This window comes from Castor canadensis, chromosome 2 (genome assembly GCF_047511655.1).
Source record: "Castor canadensis chromosome 2, mCasCan1.hap1v2, whole genome shotgun sequence".
NCBI lineage: Eukaryota > Metazoa > Chordata > Mammalia > Rodentia > Castoridae > Castor > Castor canadensis.
The window spans coordinates 182,629,955-182,649,132 of NC_133387.1; the positions used below are offsets into that span (position 1 = coordinate 182,629,955).

At 51.2% G+C, this 19,178-nt stretch overlaps 1 protein-coding gene across 12 annotated transcripts; it reads right to left on the bottom strand.

The window, feature by feature from the left end:
* Positions 1-269: 269 nt before the first annotated feature.
* On the bottom strand, positions 270-15,118 carry Nlrx1 (NLR family member X1). Of its 12 annotated transcripts, none has more exons than XM_074066546.1 (11): positions 14,971-15,105; positions 14,208-14,346; positions 12,731-12,848; positions 11,878-11,947; positions 11,372-11,460; positions 10,263-10,882; positions 9,058-9,879; positions 4,122-4,717; positions 3,135-3,221; positions 1,688-1,939; positions 270-1,286 (listed from the first exon to the last, which is right to left on the bottom strand). In XM_074066546.1, the coding sequence occupies exons 2-11, from the start codon at positions 14,208-14,210 to the stop codon at positions 965-967; spliced, it is 2,979 nt and encodes a 992-aa protein (XP_073922647.1). In that variant the 5' UTR covers positions 14,211-14,346; positions 14,971-15,105; the 3' UTR covers positions 270-964. The 12 variants fall into 12 exon arrangements, with proteins under 12 accessions (XP_073922647.1, XP_073922646.1, XP_073922645.1 ...); XM_074066545.1 differs by lacking the exon at positions 14,971-15,105 and adding an exon at positions 14,842-14,907; XM_074066544.1 differs by lacking the exon at positions 14,971-15,105 and adding an exon at positions 14,666-14,832.
* Positions 15,119-19,178: the final 4,060 nt, after the last annotated feature.

Here is a 19,178-nt window from a genome sequence, read left to right on the forward strand (position 1 = left end):
CTGTCCCCATTCCTGCCCCTCAACTTTCTCCAGAGTTCTTGGAGCTAACCAATTGCCCCTCTGCACAGAGAAAGGCAGATCACTGTATTTCCAAGTCTGGAGGGGGTTTAAGTGTGAGAAGGGTGGGAGGAAGGCTGTGGCCCAGCAGAACCAATTCCATCCCAATATCACAAGCATGGGCCTCTGAGTCCAGTGCCCAGGAACCACTTCCATAGTTCAACCAGAACAACCCTTTCTCAGAAGCACCAGGCAAGGACGATGAGGCCACAGTAGGTGGAAGAGACATAGCTTTTTAATAGCAGCAGGTTGGGTGTACCTGCTCCTAGGAACATCAGTACCAGTACAGACAGGGAAAATGAGGGCAAGGGAAAGCACCAAGTGAGGGCATCCTCAGTGTCCATGGGTGCGTTTAAGGCAGAAGGGGAAGCCCTCCAGGGACCTCCAGGGATGGTGACATCCCTGGCATCGCAAATGTGAGAAGTGTGCCCCTTGGTAGCACAATTGGAGGTTCTAAGCAGAGGGAGGCAAGGTTGGTGGTGCTACAAGACAATTTGGCCATTCAAGTGCTATATCCTTAGTCCTAGTAATAAAGGGAGAGGAATCACAATCTGTTTTGGGTTGTTGTGGGTTTGCTTTTTCTGTTTTTTTTTTTTTGGAGACAGGGTCTCACTATATAGCCCAGGCTGGCCTTGAACTCACAATTCTCCTGCCTCAGCCTCCCAAGTGCTGAGGTTACAGGTGTGCACCACCAGGCCTGGCAATTCACCAGGCATGACCCTGGAAATTCCAGGCTTAGGAGTCCTGGTTGGACTTGCCACAGGGGGATAACTGACACAGTCGTGCCCACTTCTTTGCCTCCAGCCCTGAAGGGATCTTTCTGAGAGAAGTAGTGTAAGCTAGGAGGGCACAAAGAGAACGGGTTTGGGGCCAATGGTCCCACAATGATGTTTCAGCTGCCACTGTCTCAGCTTCCAGAGCCTCCCAGATGCTCTAGGAGGGCCTTGACCTCACTCTCTACTCGTAGCAGCTGGGCTTTGCGCCAAGGGTTAAGGGTGGCACAGCGGCTATCTTCCAGATCCCGCAGCAGCAGCTCGAGGTGGCGCCGGACCCGAGCCCAATCCCAGCTGTTGAGGTTCCGCTGGACTTCATTGAGGATCATCGACCAGTACTCGGACACCGCAGCCCCCTCTGTCAGCGACGCCACAACCCTCACACCACCTTCAGCAGTGCCTGCCAAGTCCCGCAGTACCTGGCGGCCCTCTGAGCTCAGCTCATTGAAGTAGAGGCTAGCAGGAAGAAGGGAGGACAGCACTCCTTAGGTCCCTGAGAGGGAGGGCCTCCAGGTGGATGGACAGAGTCAGGTGGCCTCATCTCTGGCTGCTTAGTGTCATGGGGTAAATATGCAATAAGCCAGACATGGGAAGTGGCCAAGGGGGAGAGGCAGGGATTGACAGAAGCACTGAGTGTGACCAGTGACAGTAGAACCCTGGGAGAAATGGTGGTAGGGAATTAGGGCAGGGTAAGGGCCAGTCACAGAGGAGGTGGTTGGTTCAGTAGTCAGTTGACAACCATCAGTAAGAATCTAGGAAAAGAGGACAAACACCAGGCCTACACCCAGAACACAGTGGAGAGAGGGAAGGAAGGCTGAGGGCCTGGGGGAATGGGGGATGGCACGGGGCAGACTCACTGCAGCAGCTCCAGGGAAGGGTGTTCCCAGGCAGCCTTAGCCAAGGCCAGGGCTGCTGTGTCCCCAGCACCATTGTAGGCCACGTTCAACTCCTTCAGCTGCTTGTTTCGGTCCAGCTGGGCAGCCAGCAGCTCCAGCCCCTTGTCCCCAAGGCCCGTGTGTAGCAGGGACAGGTGTGTCAGCGAGGTGTTTCCTGCTAGCCCCTCCACCAGCAGGGCAACCCCCTCCTCTGTCAATGGGTTGTTGGATAGCCTAAGACCACAGGCAAGTCCAGGTTAAGAGGGCCCATTGCAGATGTCCTGTGTTGGGCATTAGGACTTGGGTCAAAGAGGGCATAGCCTGAGCAGAAGAGAACCTGGACAGAGAAATACAGGTCCAAAAATGGACAGGGAGATGGGGTGTGGCCCTTTCAGAGGCAGGAGAGTAGGGGAAATTTGGCTTCTCTTCTTTTCTCCTTCCTTTCCATCTCCTTTGCTCCCTGACTCCCTCTTTCCCTCTCCCTGTTACTATTTCCCTTCTTCCTTCTTCTACTTCTTTACCCCCTCCCCAGCCTTGCTCCTCCTTCCCTTCTGGCTCCCCCATCCTTCTGCTGGTCTTTCTCCATCCTCATTCACCTCCCCCTGATCTCCTCCCCATGCATATGGGCTCCTGCCAACATCTTGGAAGCATCTAGTGAGTGTCCTGCATTGGGGTTGTCCTTGTGAGGCTGCAGGAAAAATCCTAGGAGGGGATTATGAGGCTAGAGGAGTGGCTCAGGTGGTGGAGCACCTGCCTAGGAAGGTTACCAGGCAACCAGCCCAGGTATTACTGCAGTATCCCTACCCCCCAGGTTGACATTCACCAAGAGAGAGGCTTTCATTTTTTGGTGATACTGGGGTTTGAACTCAGGGCCTCTTACTTGCTAGACAGGCGCTCTACCACTTGAGCCACTCTGCCAGCCCAAGGGAGGCTTTCTTAACACCTATTCTGATGGCATCCTTGCCCCCGCCCTTCCTTTCTTCCTTCCTTCCTTCCATCCTTCCTTCCTTTCTCTCTCTTTTTCTTTTTCCTTCCTTCCCTCCCTCCTTCTCTCCCTCCCTCCCTCCTTCCTTCCTTCTTTCCTCAGTACTGGGGCTTGAACTCAGGGCCTACACCTCAAGCCACTCCACCAGCCCTTTTCTGTGAGGTTTTTTGAGATAGGGTCTCTTGGACTATTTGCCCAGGCTGACTTCGAACCACAATCCTCCTGATGTCTGCCTCCTGAGTAGCTAGGATTACAGGTGTGAGCCACCAGCGCCTGGCTTGCCCTGCTGCTTCTAATGGACATGGGTGAACACCAGGCTGGGACCCAGACTCCCACCCCTTTACTGCAGCCTGGGCAGGCCTGTATCAGGGACAGACCCTGGGCAGGTTCTGAGCTAGCCCCTGAACAGCCATGGCCTCCCCCAAGCCTCTCCCGGGTACTCACCGCAGGGTGGTGATTTGGCACTGATCATGCAGCAGTAGGTCTCGGAGGTTCCCACAGGCCTCAGGGCCCAGGTTGTTGAGTTGCAAGCTGGAGCAGAGGTAGCCAGAGGGGAGAAAGAGAGCAAGGAAGCAGTTCAGTATGGGGCCTTCCACCTGTCATGTTCGTTCCTCACCAGCCTGCCTCTTGCCATCCACACCTGTCCTCCATATTCTGCTGCTTCTGTCATCTCCACCCACACTAGACTTCTCCATTCCATCCTGCTATGAGTCTGCACATGTTCCCCAAGAACGTGAGTTAGAGGCTTGGTCCCAGAGTGGTGATATGGGAGAGTAGAACCTTCAAGAGATGGGGCCTGCCAGGCACTGGTGGCTCACACCTGTAATTCTAGCTACTCAGGAGACAGAGATCAGGAGGATTGTGGTTCAAAGTCAGCCCAGGCAAATAGTTTGGGAGATCCTACAATCCATCACAAAAAAAGGGCTGGTGGCATGGCTTAAGGTGTAGGCCCTGAGTTCAAACCCCAGTACCATAAAGAAAAAAAAAAGAGATGGGGCCTGGTGCAAGGTGATTAGGTTATTGGAGCTCTGCCCTTGGAGAGATTAATGCTGTGCTCACTATGTCAGTTAGTTCTCATGAGAATGGGTTGTTATAAAGCAAGCCCAGTCCATGTTCTTGGCCTCCTCTGAATGCAACTATTTCCATTTCTGCTTTTTGCCATGTTGCAATGCATCGAAGGAGACCCTCACCAGAGGCTGAATCGCACCATGCAGCTGCCCACTCTGGACTTCAGCCTCCAAAACTGTGAGCTACATAAGCCTCTGCTCTTCATAAAATATCGTAAAGGTATTTTGTTATGGCAACAGAAAGTACACTAATACACGCCCCTGGTCCTTCCTCATTTCTTTGGTTTCCCCAGCACCTTCTTTTCCCTTCTTCACCTCCAACTCTCTCCTCTCTTCATGCCTTTGCACCAAGACAGGTCCTCACCCCAGTTTCCGGGCACGCAGCAACACAGGCTTAAGTGTGCACAGCCCAGCAGGATCCAGCTGGCAGGAAGCCAAGTTCACCTCATCCAGGGCATGCCTACCACTGTCCAGTACAGATGCGACCACTGTGCACTTGAGGGGTGTCATGCGCACGCCGGCCAAGTTGAGCTGGCGCAGAGAGCTGAGCACCTCAGCAGAGAAGCGCTGGTTCTGGAACTCGTAGTGGAAGAAGAGGTGGTCAAACAGCTCTGAGGGGGGCAGCACCCGCCGGCCCAGCTTGCCCAGCTTCTTCTTAATGGCCTGGGCATTCTCCAAGGCATCCAGGTTCTTAATGGGGCAACCGAGCTGAGCCAGCACAGCCCGGTTGTGGGCAGAAAGAAGTCCCCCCATGAACATAGGAAAGAGTTCGAAGACTTCATCGTCGGGGGGTTCATCTGGGTGGCGCCGGGGGCCCTCCACACCCAGGATGCTGGCACCCATTTGGTCCAGAACATCATCATTGTAGTAGTCCTCCTCTCGGAACATCTCCAGCACCATAGCCTGGGCGACTGCTTTCCGGCTCTTACCCACCATGCGCCCAAACACTTGTGGGACCACCTGGGAAAGAAGCACGGAGGGTTGTTGTGGCCTCTCATAGACCTGTTCAGACTTCACAGCTCAGCTTCAGGTGCAGCTGCCTGCCTGCTCCAGCCTTGTGAGCTCCTCTTGAACTCACAGCACGATTTGTCTGCTCCCATTGTTCCCCTGCATCAACAACTTCCATGGCTCTCCCATGCTCCCCCCACACCTCCACCACCCCCAGCACCTCACGTAACTTTTTTTCAAAACAAAAAAAAAAAGTCTTTTTAGTGGTGCTGGGGATTGAACCCAAGGCCTCATGCATGCTAAATGCATGCTTTACCAGGTGCTGGTGGCTCACACCTGTCATCCTAGCTACTCAGGAGCAGAGATCAAGAGGATAACAGTTTGAAACCAGCCCTGGCAAACAGTTCAAGAGACTCGATCTCAAAAACACCCAACAAAAAACAGGGTTGATGGAGTGACTCAAGTGGTAGAGCACCTGCCTAGCAAGTGTGAGGCCCTGAGTTCAAACTCTAGTACCACCTATATGCTCTATCATTGAACTATACCCCCCAGTCCCATATTTTCTTTTTAGAACTTTTTTTTTTTTTTGGTGGGATTGTGGTTTTAGATATGCAAATTGCCTGCATGCATAGTGGACACAGAGGGCTGACCATATTATACACTTAGTTTGAGACTGGGGTGGGTGTTACAAACATATCATTATCTTCTACATCCTGGTCACTGCAGCAACTCTGACTGACGTCACTCCTACTACTTAGAGGCCCTGTGTAATGTGGCCCTACCATCCACAGTGCCCCCATCATAAGCGTTCACCCCACTCACTGTGCTCCTGTCCTTTCAGCTTTTCTCATCTTCCTAACAGTGCCAAGGTTTCCCCTCCTTCAGAGCCTCCAGAATGCTGCCCCCTTCTGGAATGTTCCCCCCAATTCATGGCTAATCCTACAGGGATCAGTTTAAATCCCCTTCCATGGAGAAGCTTTCCTGACTGCCCCCCTCCCCAACCAGATTCCCACATCACACTTTCACAGTACCTGGGACTTTATAGGCATTTATCATCATTTTTTCATTATATAGTTATGTTGACTATTTTTATGTTCAGAGTGTAAGATCAGAAAGGACAGAAGCTTTCCGTTTGATTAACTGGTTTTTTTCTTAGAATCCAACACATTGCCTGGCATACAGCAGGCACTCAAACATTCAACAAAGACATGAACGTCTGGGGAGGCTAGCAATATCATCTCCCACCTCCCACCCTGCGATAAGCCATGAGAAAATTTTGCAACACCTCCTCTAATGCCTGGGGTTTTTCACTTTTTTTTTGTACTGAAGGTGATAGTACTCCTCCTTTAACACTTAATCTGGGGGCAAAACCAGAAAGTGTCACCCTGTTAAGCTAACTCAATAGGATTGTGAAGAGAGATGAAGATGTAGGTCAGTGGTATAGCACTTGCCTAGCAAGTATGAGGGCCTGGGTTCAATCCCCAGCAACACACACACACACACACACCCCACGAAAGCTCAGCATGGTAGCACACACCTGTAATCCCGGCATTTGGGAGGCTGAGCTAGGATGATTGAAATTTGAGGGCAGCCAGGTGCCGTGGCTCGTGCCTGTAATCCTAGGTACTTGGGAGGCAGAGATCAGGAGGATAGCAGTTCGAAGCCAGCCCAAGCAAATAGCTTGAGAGACCCTATGTCTAAAATATCCAACATAAGGGTTGATAGAGTGGCTCAAGTGGTAGAGTTCCTGCCTAGCAAGAAAATTGGAGGCCAGCTTGGATTACATAAGAGAATTCCAGTCCATCCCAAGTTATATAGTGAGACCCTGTCTCAAAAACAAACATAAAAATATAGGATCATGAAGAAACAGATAGGATCATCTTCTTCTAGACAAATCCTCCCTCTGAGAAGGCCTGGGGCATGGTGGGCTTTCATGTCATGATAATGGCGCAGTTCTCAAACCCATAGGAAGCCATGGTCCCTTGCTGCAATCCAGATGCAGCAAGCACATCTCCAAAGTATGGGCAGCCTCAGCAGTAGCTGTGACCCCTGTCTGAGGTGATGCTGTGAGAAGAGGTAGGCTGCATGAGCCAGTTTTTAGGTTTAACAAACAAATAACAGTGTACCCCAGGCCCTGAGGACTAATTCACTTGGTCCTCATAGTAGGCCAATGATATAAATTCTATAATTATTCCTACTTAACAGATAAAGAGTCCGAGGCACAGAGAGGTTAAATAGCTTATGCCAGGTCACAGAGCTAGCAAGTGGCCTAGCCAGGCTAGCAAATAGCCTGGGCTTTTAGCCCACATCTTTTTGTTACTGGATCCCTGTTTTTAACCTTCATGCTTTATTTACTAAAAAAAAAAAAAAAAAAGTAAAACTTGGAAACCCAAGTACAATGGTTCATGCCTATAATCCCAGGAGGTGGAGATTAGGAGGATCAAGGTTCAAGGCCAAGTACAGTGATGCATGCCTGTCATCCCATTTATGTGGGAGGTAAAAATAGGAGGATTGAGGTCCAGGCTGGTGTGGGCAAAAATGCAAGACCCTATTACAAAAATAACTAAAGCAAAAATGCTAGGGGTATAGTTTGAGTAGCAGAGTATCTGCCTAGCAAACTTCAATAGCACTAATCTAGTTAGTTAGTTAGTTAGTTTTGGTTTGGACTGGGGTTTTACTCAGGGCTTCACATTTGCAAAGCAAATGCTCTACCATTGAGCCACCTCTCTAGTCCATCTTGCTCTGATTTTTTTGGAGATAGGTATTGCAAATTAATTGCCCTGGCTGGCCTTGATCCACAATCCTCCCAAGCTCAGCCTCCCTAGTATCTAGGATTACAGGTATGCACCACCATAGCCCAGCAGTAGCACCAATTAAAAAAAAAGTTGCCAGGTACAGTAGCTCAAATCTGTAATCCTAGCTACTCAGAGGTGAAGATCAGGAGACTCACTGTTCAAGCTCAGGACAGGGGAAAATTTCATGAGACTCCATTTCAATCAATTGCTGGGAGCAGTGTCACCTGTCATCCCAGCTACTCGGGAAGCACAAATAGGAAGATCTTGGTTCAGGTCAGCTTAGGCATAAAGAGAGACCCTATCTCAAAAATAACCAACATAGTAGGGAGCGGGGAGAAATGACCCAAACATTGTATGCACATATGAATAAAAATAAAAAATAAAAAATAAAAAAAAATAACCAACATAAAAAGGGCTAGAGGAGGGCTGAGGGCATGGCTTAAGTGTAAAGCACCTGCCTAGCAAGTGCAAAGCCCTGAGTTCAAACCTCAGTACTGCCAAAAAAAAATTTTTTTTTAAAGTAAGGCAAAAAGGGCTGGCAGATGGCTCAAGTGATAGCATGCCTGCCTAGCAGCATGAGGCCCTACATTCAACCCCAACACTGCCACCAAAAAAAAAAAAAATAGTAAAACATGGAAATTCTGCCAGCACTAACCAGGGCCGCCTTCTCAAGATCGGTTGCAGACACGCTCCTAGAGAAAAGCAGGGTGGCCTAGCAAGGCACCACAGCTTGACAGAAATACCCTCACGCAACAGGACAGCTGGCAAGAAGAGTGCAGGCCTCAGAATCACAAAACCCTGGGTTTATATCCCACCTATTCTACTTACTATGGAAGCGACCTTGGGCAAGTTATTTTGCCTCAGCTTCCTCACTTAGAAAAGGCATCGTAACAGTAGTTCCTCTCCAGGGTTGATGTGGAAAACAGAAGGAAGAACCATGATGAAGAGCCTGGCAGACATCAACAGAGAGTGCCTCCCTCCGTCCCTCAAAAACTTCACACATCCGCCCTGCTAACAGTGTAGCCCTCAGGCCTGTCGTGGTTTCTGGAGCAGACCTGTGCCAGGATGGACTGTACTAAGCCAATTACCGATGCCATTCATCCTCCCAACGTAAATGAATAAAACAGCATCTGCTTTATAAACCTGTCTCTGGTGATTGAGTTAGAATGAGTCATTGCTCCCAGAGCCTAATCACCTCTGGGGGAACAGATACAGTTGAATTTCTGGGCCTGTAAAGCTGCGGATGGATGATGGACTGAGTGGCCCCTGCCTCCCAGCAACAAAGATTAGGAGGAGAGATGCAAAAAGGAAACCATTGTTAGGAATCCATGTGGGATCATTATTAAACTTTCTGTGCCTTCAAATTCCCCCCCAGTTTCCTAGTATGTCTCCCCATTCCTTAGGCCCCAATCCCACGGAAAGCCAAACTGCGAGAGCTGGAAACAGAGCCCAGAAGAAAAGTCCTATGTAAAAGGCGGCACCTTCCTACTGGCAGAGGGACAGGGGGCATAAGGGGTCCTGGGGAGGAAGGAGCAGGGTAAGGTAAGGGGTGGTCACCTTGAGCAAGTTGAAGAGCAGAGGCAGAATCCGCAGAGGCAACAGCTTGGCCACAATGCCCAGTACTAGGGTGACATCCTCTCCTACGCGGCCTACGAGCTCAGCCACTTCCTTCCCCACCCGCTGCAGGGTGGTCTTGCGCAAGCCCAGCACAATGTAGAGGGCAGCCAGGTACTCTTGCATGGCAGGCACAGTAAACACAAAGGTACCCAGGTGTCCTGGCTCCACACATGGAGCCAGGAAAAACCTCAGGGCATCCCGGCGGAAGATGTGCAGCAGCTGAAACTCCTCCTCTGTCTTAATGCCAGCCTCTAGGCAGCCACGGACATCCTCTTCAGAGAAGTAGGTCTTGCGGGAGGACACCCCATCATAGGCCAACTTGCCCATGGTTCGGGCTGCATATGCCATCAGGGATAAATTGGAGGGGTCGGTGCTGTCCAGGGTTTCCCCACTGAAGTTGAGGCGCAGGAAGCTGGTATAGATGCTTGTGAGGGTCTGGCCAGCAGGCGTGGGGGCAAGCAGGAAGTGCAAAGTGGCACAGACCAGCCAGCAATAGGAGGGCAGGAAGCAGGCGGCAGCAATCTGGTGGTGTCCCTCTAGGTTTCGGGAGAGCATCTGCACCAGGTTGTCCTGATGAGCTGGTGTGGCTGAGACACCGGCACCCCCTGCGCTGTACCCACAGTCGGGCTGGTTGAGACGGATCTGGAAGTAGAGCTTCTGCAGGTTGGTATCAGAGAAGCCACAGATCTCACCATAGCGACCCACATACTTGCTGGGGATGCGGCTGATGGCAGAGGGCCGGGTGGTCACCAGAATGCTGGCCTGGGAAGGTAGAAGGTTAAGAAAGACCTTAGTGCCCTATTGCCTCAAGCCCCTGAAGATGGAGTGTCCAAGGATGAAAAAAAGGATGATGACTACAATAATTGTAACTCACAATTAATGAGCCTCAATTATGGTCCACAGCATTGAGCTAAGCACTTTATAGGCATTATCTCATTTAATCAGTGCAACGCAAGGATAGGACACAGAAGCTTGGGGAAGTTACTGACTTGCTCAAGGTCATACAACTGGGAAGAAGAGAGGCCACAATTTCAACTAACCCAGGGCCTATGCTACCCAACAAGCATGTGGGTTCAGGACACAAAACTCCTTCTGGGACAAGCCAAGGGGCAGAGGTTAGCAGAGTGTGATAAAGGGTCACCTACCTCAGGCAGCATGTATTTGCGCAGCAGGTTGACAATGATGGCAGCTGGTGCCCCCGGCTCATTAGGGTCACTACAAAGCCCTGTACCTGACAGCCGGAAGTCAAGGTTGAGACGCTCCAAGCCATGGAGCACAAAGAGCAGGCGGGACCCGGTAATGGCCATCAAGGGCAGAACCTCCTTCAGGGGTGTGTAGCGCTGGACCACAAGTTGGGACAAGGAGGCTGGGGCAGGGCCCAGGGATGACAAGTCCTCGCAGGAGAAGGGGATGAGCAGCTCAAAGGCAGGCAGCCGTCCATAACACCAGTCCAGGACCATCTTGCGCACCAACGTGCTCTTGCCTGTGCCAACTGTCCCATATAGCACCACAGTCTGCACCCGGCGCCCACAGGCATCTGGGTCAAAGAGCTGAGACAGAGCCAGTGGGGGAAGCCTGGCCCGGGGCCGTTCATGCTCCAGGGCCAGCTCTGCAGATGGGCGAAGCAGCTCATCAAGGGTGCTCTCGCGAATCACGGGGTCAACGTGGACCGTGTCTAGAGCAAATGTTGGGCCAAACTGGCGCTCCTCTCTGGGCAGCCGAGTGAACCACTCAGCTAGGTTCCGGCGGTGCTGCTGGATAGCTTCTAGATGAGAAAGCAAGGGACGTGGGTCAAGCAAAGAGATGGAGATGCTGGGGCTTAGGACCAACCAGGGTGGTGGTAAGTCAGGCTAGGAAGTCAAGACACAGCATCCAGAGTTGCATGGAGGCCCAGAAAATACAGATTGTTCAGAAAAATTAGAAGCACTGTGGCAGAAAGTGCTTCCAATGCTGAGTCTAGACAGACTAGCCTCATGGCTACCTGTGGATAGTCTTAATCTAGCTGCTGGCCCCCAAGATTGGCTGGAAGTAGAGAAAGTATGTCTCTCTAAGTGCTTTGTATATATTAAATGTGACCTGCATGAATATTGCAGGAAAGGATACACAGATGGATGGGAATGAGGGAAGGCTAGAGGGACCACTGATGGATTACAGCATTCTATCCTCCATGCTTCCGTCATCTTGCCTCTCCTTCCACACCATTCTCCCCTGTACATCCCTCCCTTCCCCAACAACATCCCAGCCAGTCCTTTACCAGCTGCAGAGATGCTCCCGAACAGCTGTCCATGCTTTCCTGGTGGGGGAGCACAGTCCATTGAGCTTCCATGTTGGCGTATTAGGGCCCTGGGAGCAAGCACAGGGGGATGAGCTGGGGCTTGAATCCTGGGCTCAGCCCCTGCACTGGCTGAGTCCAGGCAGCTCTGCTCTTCTGCTTCTTGCAATCCAGGCCTGACATAGGATATCCAACTCAAACCTTTGTCTAACTCTCATGTCCTTCCCAGGGACTGAGGCTTGGCCCTGGCCCTTCAGCCCCAACTGCTATCTGCCTGTCTGGAACTCAGACTAGCCACTTCCAGATCCACTCATTTCCCACAGGTCCTGCTCCCTTGTCACTATGACTGGTACCAACACGCCAACTTTGTCCAGAACCTGGGAGCTGCCCTGGTACCCTCCCTGTCCCCAGAAGTACCATGTTCTGACTCTTCCCAGTCTCCTGGCCTGGGCCCACATGTATTCTAAGGCATGACACTAAGGCCTTACCTAGAGGGCCCAAGGGGATTCTGCCCTTTAAGGAACCAACTCCAGTGGACCAGGAAGGGGATCCGCTTAGCTACAGAGAGAAGGAAGAAACAGTATCTACACATCTATCTACATTTTCCAACACACAAACCACACATGTATACATCAAATCCCCCTTATTTGCTGTCACAGCAGCAAACATCCCTTGTAGCAGTTATTATGTAATCATATCTCATTACATGTTCATTTGATTAACATTCATTCTACTCCTCCATGAGAACAGGGATCATATCTGGGTTTGTTCACTATTGTACACCTAGACCTTAACTCAGGGCCTGGCAAATGGTTAGTACTCAGTAAATACAGGTTGAATGATTATTTTTTATTTATTTTGGCAGCACTTGGATTTGAACTCAGGGGGCCTCATACTTGCTAGGCAGGCACTCTACTGCTTGAGCCACTCTGCCAGCCCAATACCAGTTGAATGAAAAATGAAATCTGGGGAAGGGGTTAAGGGGAAGAGACGATGGGGCCAATGTAAATAATGTGCAAGACTGATTGGACCTGTCACTGTGAATTCCCCCTTCCCATAATGAATATAGCCTAATAAAAAATTTATGATAAAAAAAGAAAAATGAATTCAAACTTATGTAACTAGAAGGGGCCCTGGAACATCATCTAGTTCAGCTCCTTAATTTTAGGGTGGGATGAAGGAGGCTGAGGGACATGGTGACTAGTCCAAGGTCAACAGCTAAAGAGCCAAAGAACTGAGACTAGTGTACCTGGGGTCTGAATCCCTACTTTCTTGGAGGCACCTTCTGGACCCTGAGGACAAAGGGAGAGGTAGAAACAGAAACTGCAGCTTTCTGCTCACCTGGTATCTGCAGTGTTCTTCCCAGAGCAGAGCTCCAAGAGGCCCTGGGCAAATGGTGGCCCCACTTCATCCTGAAGAAGGTCAGAGCCTGGGGACTTAGCACCACTTCTCTCCTGTCCTACAAGAAGAATGGTATGGGACTGGTGATGTAGCTCCGGGTCGAGTGTTTGCCTAGCATGCATGAGGTGCTGGATTGGATTCCCACTACCAAAAAAAGAAGAAGAATGATGTAAAGGAGAGGCCTCCTCCCAGGAGAGCAGGTAAAGTTCAGCCCTTCCTCAGATTTGTTGAAGCTCTGGCCTGGCTCCCAGCTCTCCTCCAACAAGGATAATCCCAACCTAAATGATCCCATATTATTTTCTACCACCTCTTGCAAGACTTCACAAAAGCCTTTGTCCTGAGTTCCAGCCCAATAATCTGCTTTTAGGTAGTTTGTTTTTTTTTTTTTTTTCTTTTGGCTTGGCTGTCAGCAAGCTCAGATAGGAGTCCTGTGTTCATTCCCAGTGGCTTTTCTGAGCCTAGATTTTCCAGTAATAATTATCCTCTCCCTGCTGCCTTTGTTCTCCAGCCATCAGGTCCTCTTAGCTGAGTTTTAATGGTTTTATCACTTTATCTTCTCTGTGACTTTTATGTAAGCTGCCTTTGAGACTGGCATAAATAATAAATGAATGAGTGAATGAACTCCCTACTTGACATCTCCATAAGGATATGCTGCCACTGCTTCAAACTTCACCCATGCCAAGCTGCTCTCATCACACCCCCTTCCCCTTTTAGTAGTGAGTGACTTTGCTTCAGAGCTTCCCGAACACTGGATCTACACTGGTAACCTAGCCTTTTGTTCAAGTCCTTCCCCCCTTGGCCCTTTAGGCAGGGGTCAGTCTCACCAACCTCCCCCTCTCCCACGGCTTTGCCTACCAGCCCCCTATTGCATTATCCTGTGCTAACTCAGACCCTCCCAGGACTTACATGACCCCCCACCCCCGCCAATCTCCTCATGGCCTCTCTGCCTCAGTCTCATTCCAATCCCTCATCTCCCTCACTGCAGGCACTAATTACCTCCCTAAAGGCCTAGGTACTTACAGCTATAAATGCCTGGCCCACACAGTTATCTTTCTGTGTTTGCTCCAGTGCACGTCTTTCTCTGGGCTCCCAGATTCTTGCTCTCACTTTTCTAACTTTGTTCACACACTTTCCTCAGCTTGGAATTAATTCTCTTTCTTCTCTATCAGAATCCTACCTGTTTTGTTTTTTTGTTTTTTTTTTTTATTTACTGGGGTTTAAACTCAGTGCCTCACTAGGCAGGCTCCATACCACTATAGCCACACCCGCAACCCTTTCTGCTTTAGTTATTTTTCAGGTAGCGTCTCAAAGCTTTTGACCTGGCAGGCCTGGAACAGGATCCCCTCCTATTTAGCTTTTTGTTGGGATGGGTCTCATTAAATTTTCACCTGGGATGACCTGTAACTGTGATTCTCACCATCTTCCTCTCCTGAGTGGGTGGGATTAGAGAAATGAGGCTGCACCCAATCTTTAAGATCCTACTCAGTTGGTGGCGTGGCTCAAGTGGTAGAGTGACTGCCTACCAAGCGTGAATCCCTTGAGTTCAAGCCCTAGTACTGTAAAAAAATAAAAGAAAATTTAAAAATTGAGCTAAGGATCCTGGGCAAAGTCCTTGCTCCTGGGAAGTCTTTCCTGAGCCCTTTACCCTGTTGTGAGCTCACGTTTGGGCCTGGCCTCCTTCGCTGAGAACAGGAATTAAGAGAAGGGCACATTTGGGGTGAAGTGGCTGCGTGACCCAATCGGCTTAGCAGAGCCAGCCAGAGCAGGACAGCAGTAAGCAAAGGAAGGGAACACAGCAGGAAAAGTTCAGGGACGGTGTTCCCACGGGTCCAAGGCTCCCCCACCGGACTGGATCCCACCACACAGCTCTCCTACTTCCAGATGGCTTCGGGGACCAGAGTGGAGGGGAGGCGTGCTCCCATCCGGCGCGCCAGCTCTCTCCTCGTTCCGGACGCGAACTCCCAGCCGCACTTGCCCAGCCCCCAACCCCACCCTCGCCCAGGCCCAGCGCAGCCGGGGCCCGAGGGCGATCGAGCCAGCGAGGCCTTTACCCTGGCTGCCCAGGCCCGGCGGGGCGGCGGAACGGAAGCCGGCGTCTCCCGCGGGCTCCCAGCGTCCCCGGCTCGCTCTGCGCGGCGCTTCCTGCCCGCCTCCGCCCGCCTGCGCCCAGCCCGGCCGACCTGGCACGTGGCCCTGGCACGGGCACCGGAGCCGAGCTGAGGTGCGCGGGTCGCCGGGTCCTGGCACAGGGGGTCAAGCGAGAGCAGGCGCCGGGTAGGGACGCCTGCCCCACCCCGTGTCCTTGGTGGTGCCCTGTCACCGGCACTGCCCCCTGCAGGTTCCCAAGCGCCACCCCACCGAATGACCTTGCTAATCACTTCCCTGGCTGGGCTCGTTGATATGCCCATTTTACAGGTGAAGACACCGAGGCTAAGACGGATGAAATGACTCCCGCGGGTTGAACCAGTTAAGAAGTGGACGAGCGAATTAGCCGAGGTCGCCCACAGCGGTGGCTGTGGCTCCGAGGATGGGGGGACGGTGGGGGTGAGGGACTCGCGCCCCTCCCCAACCCCGTCGTGAGCCAGCGGGCGGCAGGACCCGCCCCCCGCGGGAATCCTGGGGACGTAGGTGACGGTCACCCCATCAGCCTCTCCAGGCTCTCCAAGGCCCATGTGGTTCCCTGAACCGGAGGCCAGGAGCGCGGACCCCTAGGGTGCGGAGGGCCACACGCCCTAGGGGCCACGGTGGCCGCGGGCTCGGCCACCCAGTGGGGGAGGAAAAGCAGGGTTCGCAGCCACGATGGGTGCTTGGGGACACAGCCGGGTGGGGAGCGCTTGCGGGGCGTGGGAGCCCTGGTGCGGTTGGGGGGAGGAAAGGAAAGTCCTGTGCGGGACGCAGTCACTGCCGGGGCTCCCTTTGGGCTCTGGGAATGTGTGCAAGACTTGGGTGGGCTGGCACCAACTCTGCTTTGGGGGACCGAACTTGAAGGATTAGAATATTGGGGAGGGGGGTGTGGAGCGAGCGAGCGAGCCAGAAAGAGCGAGTAAGACCGAGTGAGATTGAGAGATTCCAGGAAAGAAGGCTGAGAGCACAGCCTGTGCAAAGGTGCGGGGCAGCAAGACGTTTAAACCTGGCTGCAGGGTGATGATGTGGTAGAGAATTTACCTGGGTTCCATCCCCAGTACCACAAAAATAAACATAATAAAATATAAATAAATAAATATTGGGGCTGGGATAGGGCTCAAGTGGGAGAGGACCTATCTGGCAAGATCTAGGCCCCAAGTTTAAACCCCAGTCTGGCAAAAAAAAAAAAAAAGAAAGAAAAATAAATTAATTTAAAAAAAAAGAAGTGGACGAGCAAACTTGGGCCCCAGGGCACCTGTACCTCTCTCCCTGGCCACCTCCTCAGCCTTCCTCCATGCACAAAATTGAGCCCTTCTTGGGTTTCTTTCTTCCTCTTCTTCTTCTCCTTCTCCTCCTCCTCCTCCTCCTCCCTCTTCCCTCCTTCCTCCTTCCTTCTTCTTCTTCCTCTTCTTTTCTTCTTTTGTTTCTTTTTTCTTTCTTCTTTGCAGTACTGGAGCTTGAACTCTGGGCCTTTACATTGAGCCACTCTACCAGCCCTAATTTTGTGAAGGGTTTTTCAAGATAGGATCTTGTGGGCAGGGAACTATTTGCCTGGGCTGGCTTCAAACTATGATCCTCCTGATCTCTGCCTCCTGAGTACCTAGGATTACAGGAGTGAGCCACCGGTGCCCGGAGGGTCCTTCCTTCTGTATCCAGCCCTCTTCAGACTCCAGATCTCTATGTCCTTTGGTCACTTTAGTCAGGAAGGATGAAGAAGGGGACCTGATAGACAGTTCCCACCCCATCCTGCTCTTCCTGTCTGACATCCAGTCAGGGTTTTTAGCTCTAGCACTTCCGGGTCCTCAAAGATCTCACCCTTATCCCTGAGCTGCCAGGCAAGGAACACTCAGTGCTCTCCTAGCTCAAATGGCGGAGCCACCCATTAGTGCCAGACAGGGCACACCTCCACATGCAAACATAGGCAAGCAATGTGTCAGGAACAGAGGTGTTGCAGAGGAACTCAGAGATGCTCCCCAGGGCAGGGCAGGAAGAGGGCTTTGTGGTCTACCCTCCTTCCAAACAGAAGACAATGTGGATATTTCACTTAGAGGACTGTCCTTTCAATGAATGTGTGATATTGAGCTAATACTGAGAACCCTATCCCTGTGCCCGGGTACCCTGTACCCGGCCCTGGGCTGCCAACCACAGCAAGGCATGCAGGAACCCACCACCACGTTTACAACTGATGTACTTAAGAGGCAGAGGCAAAGGTTTAGGAAAGACTGGAAGAGGAGGCTACTACCTGCTCCTGGAAGAGGTGACATTAAACTGGATGTTAAAAATAAGTCAAAGCCAGGCATGGTGGCACACCTGTAATCACAACACTTGGGAGGCTCAGGAGTGACATTTTGGGCCTGAGGGACTCTGGTTTCACTGCACTTATCTACCATGCAAAGCAGTCACCTGGCTGCAGTTACTGATCATAGCTCAGATCAACCCAGTCCCCTCCCCCATGGGTATGACAGCATGTGGTTTTATTAATAACATATAATTTGACTGGTCTCTTGTAGACAGAAATCCTGTGAGTCATGCTGTGGGCATGTCCTCTGTTGTCTGAGCTCAGGATGGAGCACCAGGTGCTCTAAAAGCCATACCATGGAGAACTATCTTGTTCAACTGTGCCCTCCAGCACTTGCACAGCCTTGGTGCAGAGACGGTGATTGTGTTAAAGTACATGGCCTGAGTTCCAGCAGCTGGGACTCAGGGCGAGAGGACCCATTTCCAGACATGCCTAAATGGGCAGAGTGCATTTATGCCCAGGCAGAGTGGGTTACTGGGACTAATGGGAGGCAAAGCAGTGGGTTACAGTAGCAAGAACACAGTGCCTTGAGAGTTTGCTTAAGTCATCTTTCCTAGTTTTGGTTTCTCTTTTCTGTAAAAGGAGATGTGCTCATCCTAGCCCCCTCATGTAGTTGTTGCAAAGTGCCCTTTGCAAACTTGTGAACCACTTTCCAAATGTTCTCTGTGCCTGAATGACCCTTGCTGGATTCAGAATGGATATTTGCTTATCTCCCTGTGGCACTTATAAATGTGTGAATTTATAAACACTTAACTCTTCAGAAGTATTTGCATTAAAAAAAAAAATGCAGTGGCTCAAGTGGTAGAGCACCTGTCTTGCAAGCATGAGGCCCTGAGTTCAAACTCCAGTACCACAAAAAAAAAATTTGAGAAAAAAAAAGAGGGCGGGGATGTAGCTCAGTGTTAAGTGTTTACCTAGCATACACAGGGCCTTGTGTATCCCCAGTATGGAAAGAAAAAAAAAAAGATGAAGAATCTTAAGAAAGAACCTGATGGTGAAGGTTCATGCCCTTTGACTTATATGGCGTGATCTACTGGTACCACTCCAGACAGAAGGGGATTCCAGAATGCCTCCCATAGCAACTAGGATTTAGACTTCTTCCCATGTCCTACTCTTATCCAAACCCTCTGAGAAGCAAAGTTAGCCCATCTCCACTCAGAGATTGGCTCCTAGGCCAGCCCAAGGTACTTACTCTACAGGTAACACTACTAGGCATCTGGCAGGGCTGGTGTCAGTCTCTTGCTTCAATCCCCAAACTTCAGACCCATGGTGGAAGAGGGTAAGACAACATCTCACAGTGGGTCCTCTTGCCAGAAGCCCTCAATACCCTTGCAACCCTTACCTACTCCAAATCTCTGGCCTATAGTCCTGGTTCAGCCCTGGTAAGTGTGGCCCAATGAGAAAGGAGAGGGGGAAAAAGGAGAAATCTGGAGTAAGCCAGTGGTGTCTGCCACTCCCACTCTAGGGCGGAGGATCTAGGGGATCTCTTGCTTCTCACTCCTCTTCATGACTCCTGATAACACTCACTCCTGTCAGCACAACCAGGGCAAGAACTCACCCATGCAATACACATGGGAACCCACATGCAGCATGCACACCCAACCACAAACAAGGGTCACACCAATGCCAAGAACCAGGAGTCTGGCCAGGTGCCAGTCATTCACACCTGTAATCCTAGCTACTTGGGAGGCTGAGATCAGGAGGAGCCTGGTTCAAGGTCAGCCCAGGCAAATAAGTCTGTAAGACCCCAATCTCCAAAATAACCAGAACAAAATAGACTGGAGGAGTAGTTCAAGCAGTAGAGTGCTTGCTTTGCAAGTGTGAAGCTGTGTTCAAACCGAAGTCGTCGTCCCCCAAACCCCCTGCCAAAAAAAACCAAAAAACAAAACACAAGTTTGGAGGCAGACCTGGTCTCTAGCCTGAGTCTGCCCCCACTGCCTGACGGTCCTTGGCAATTTACTAACC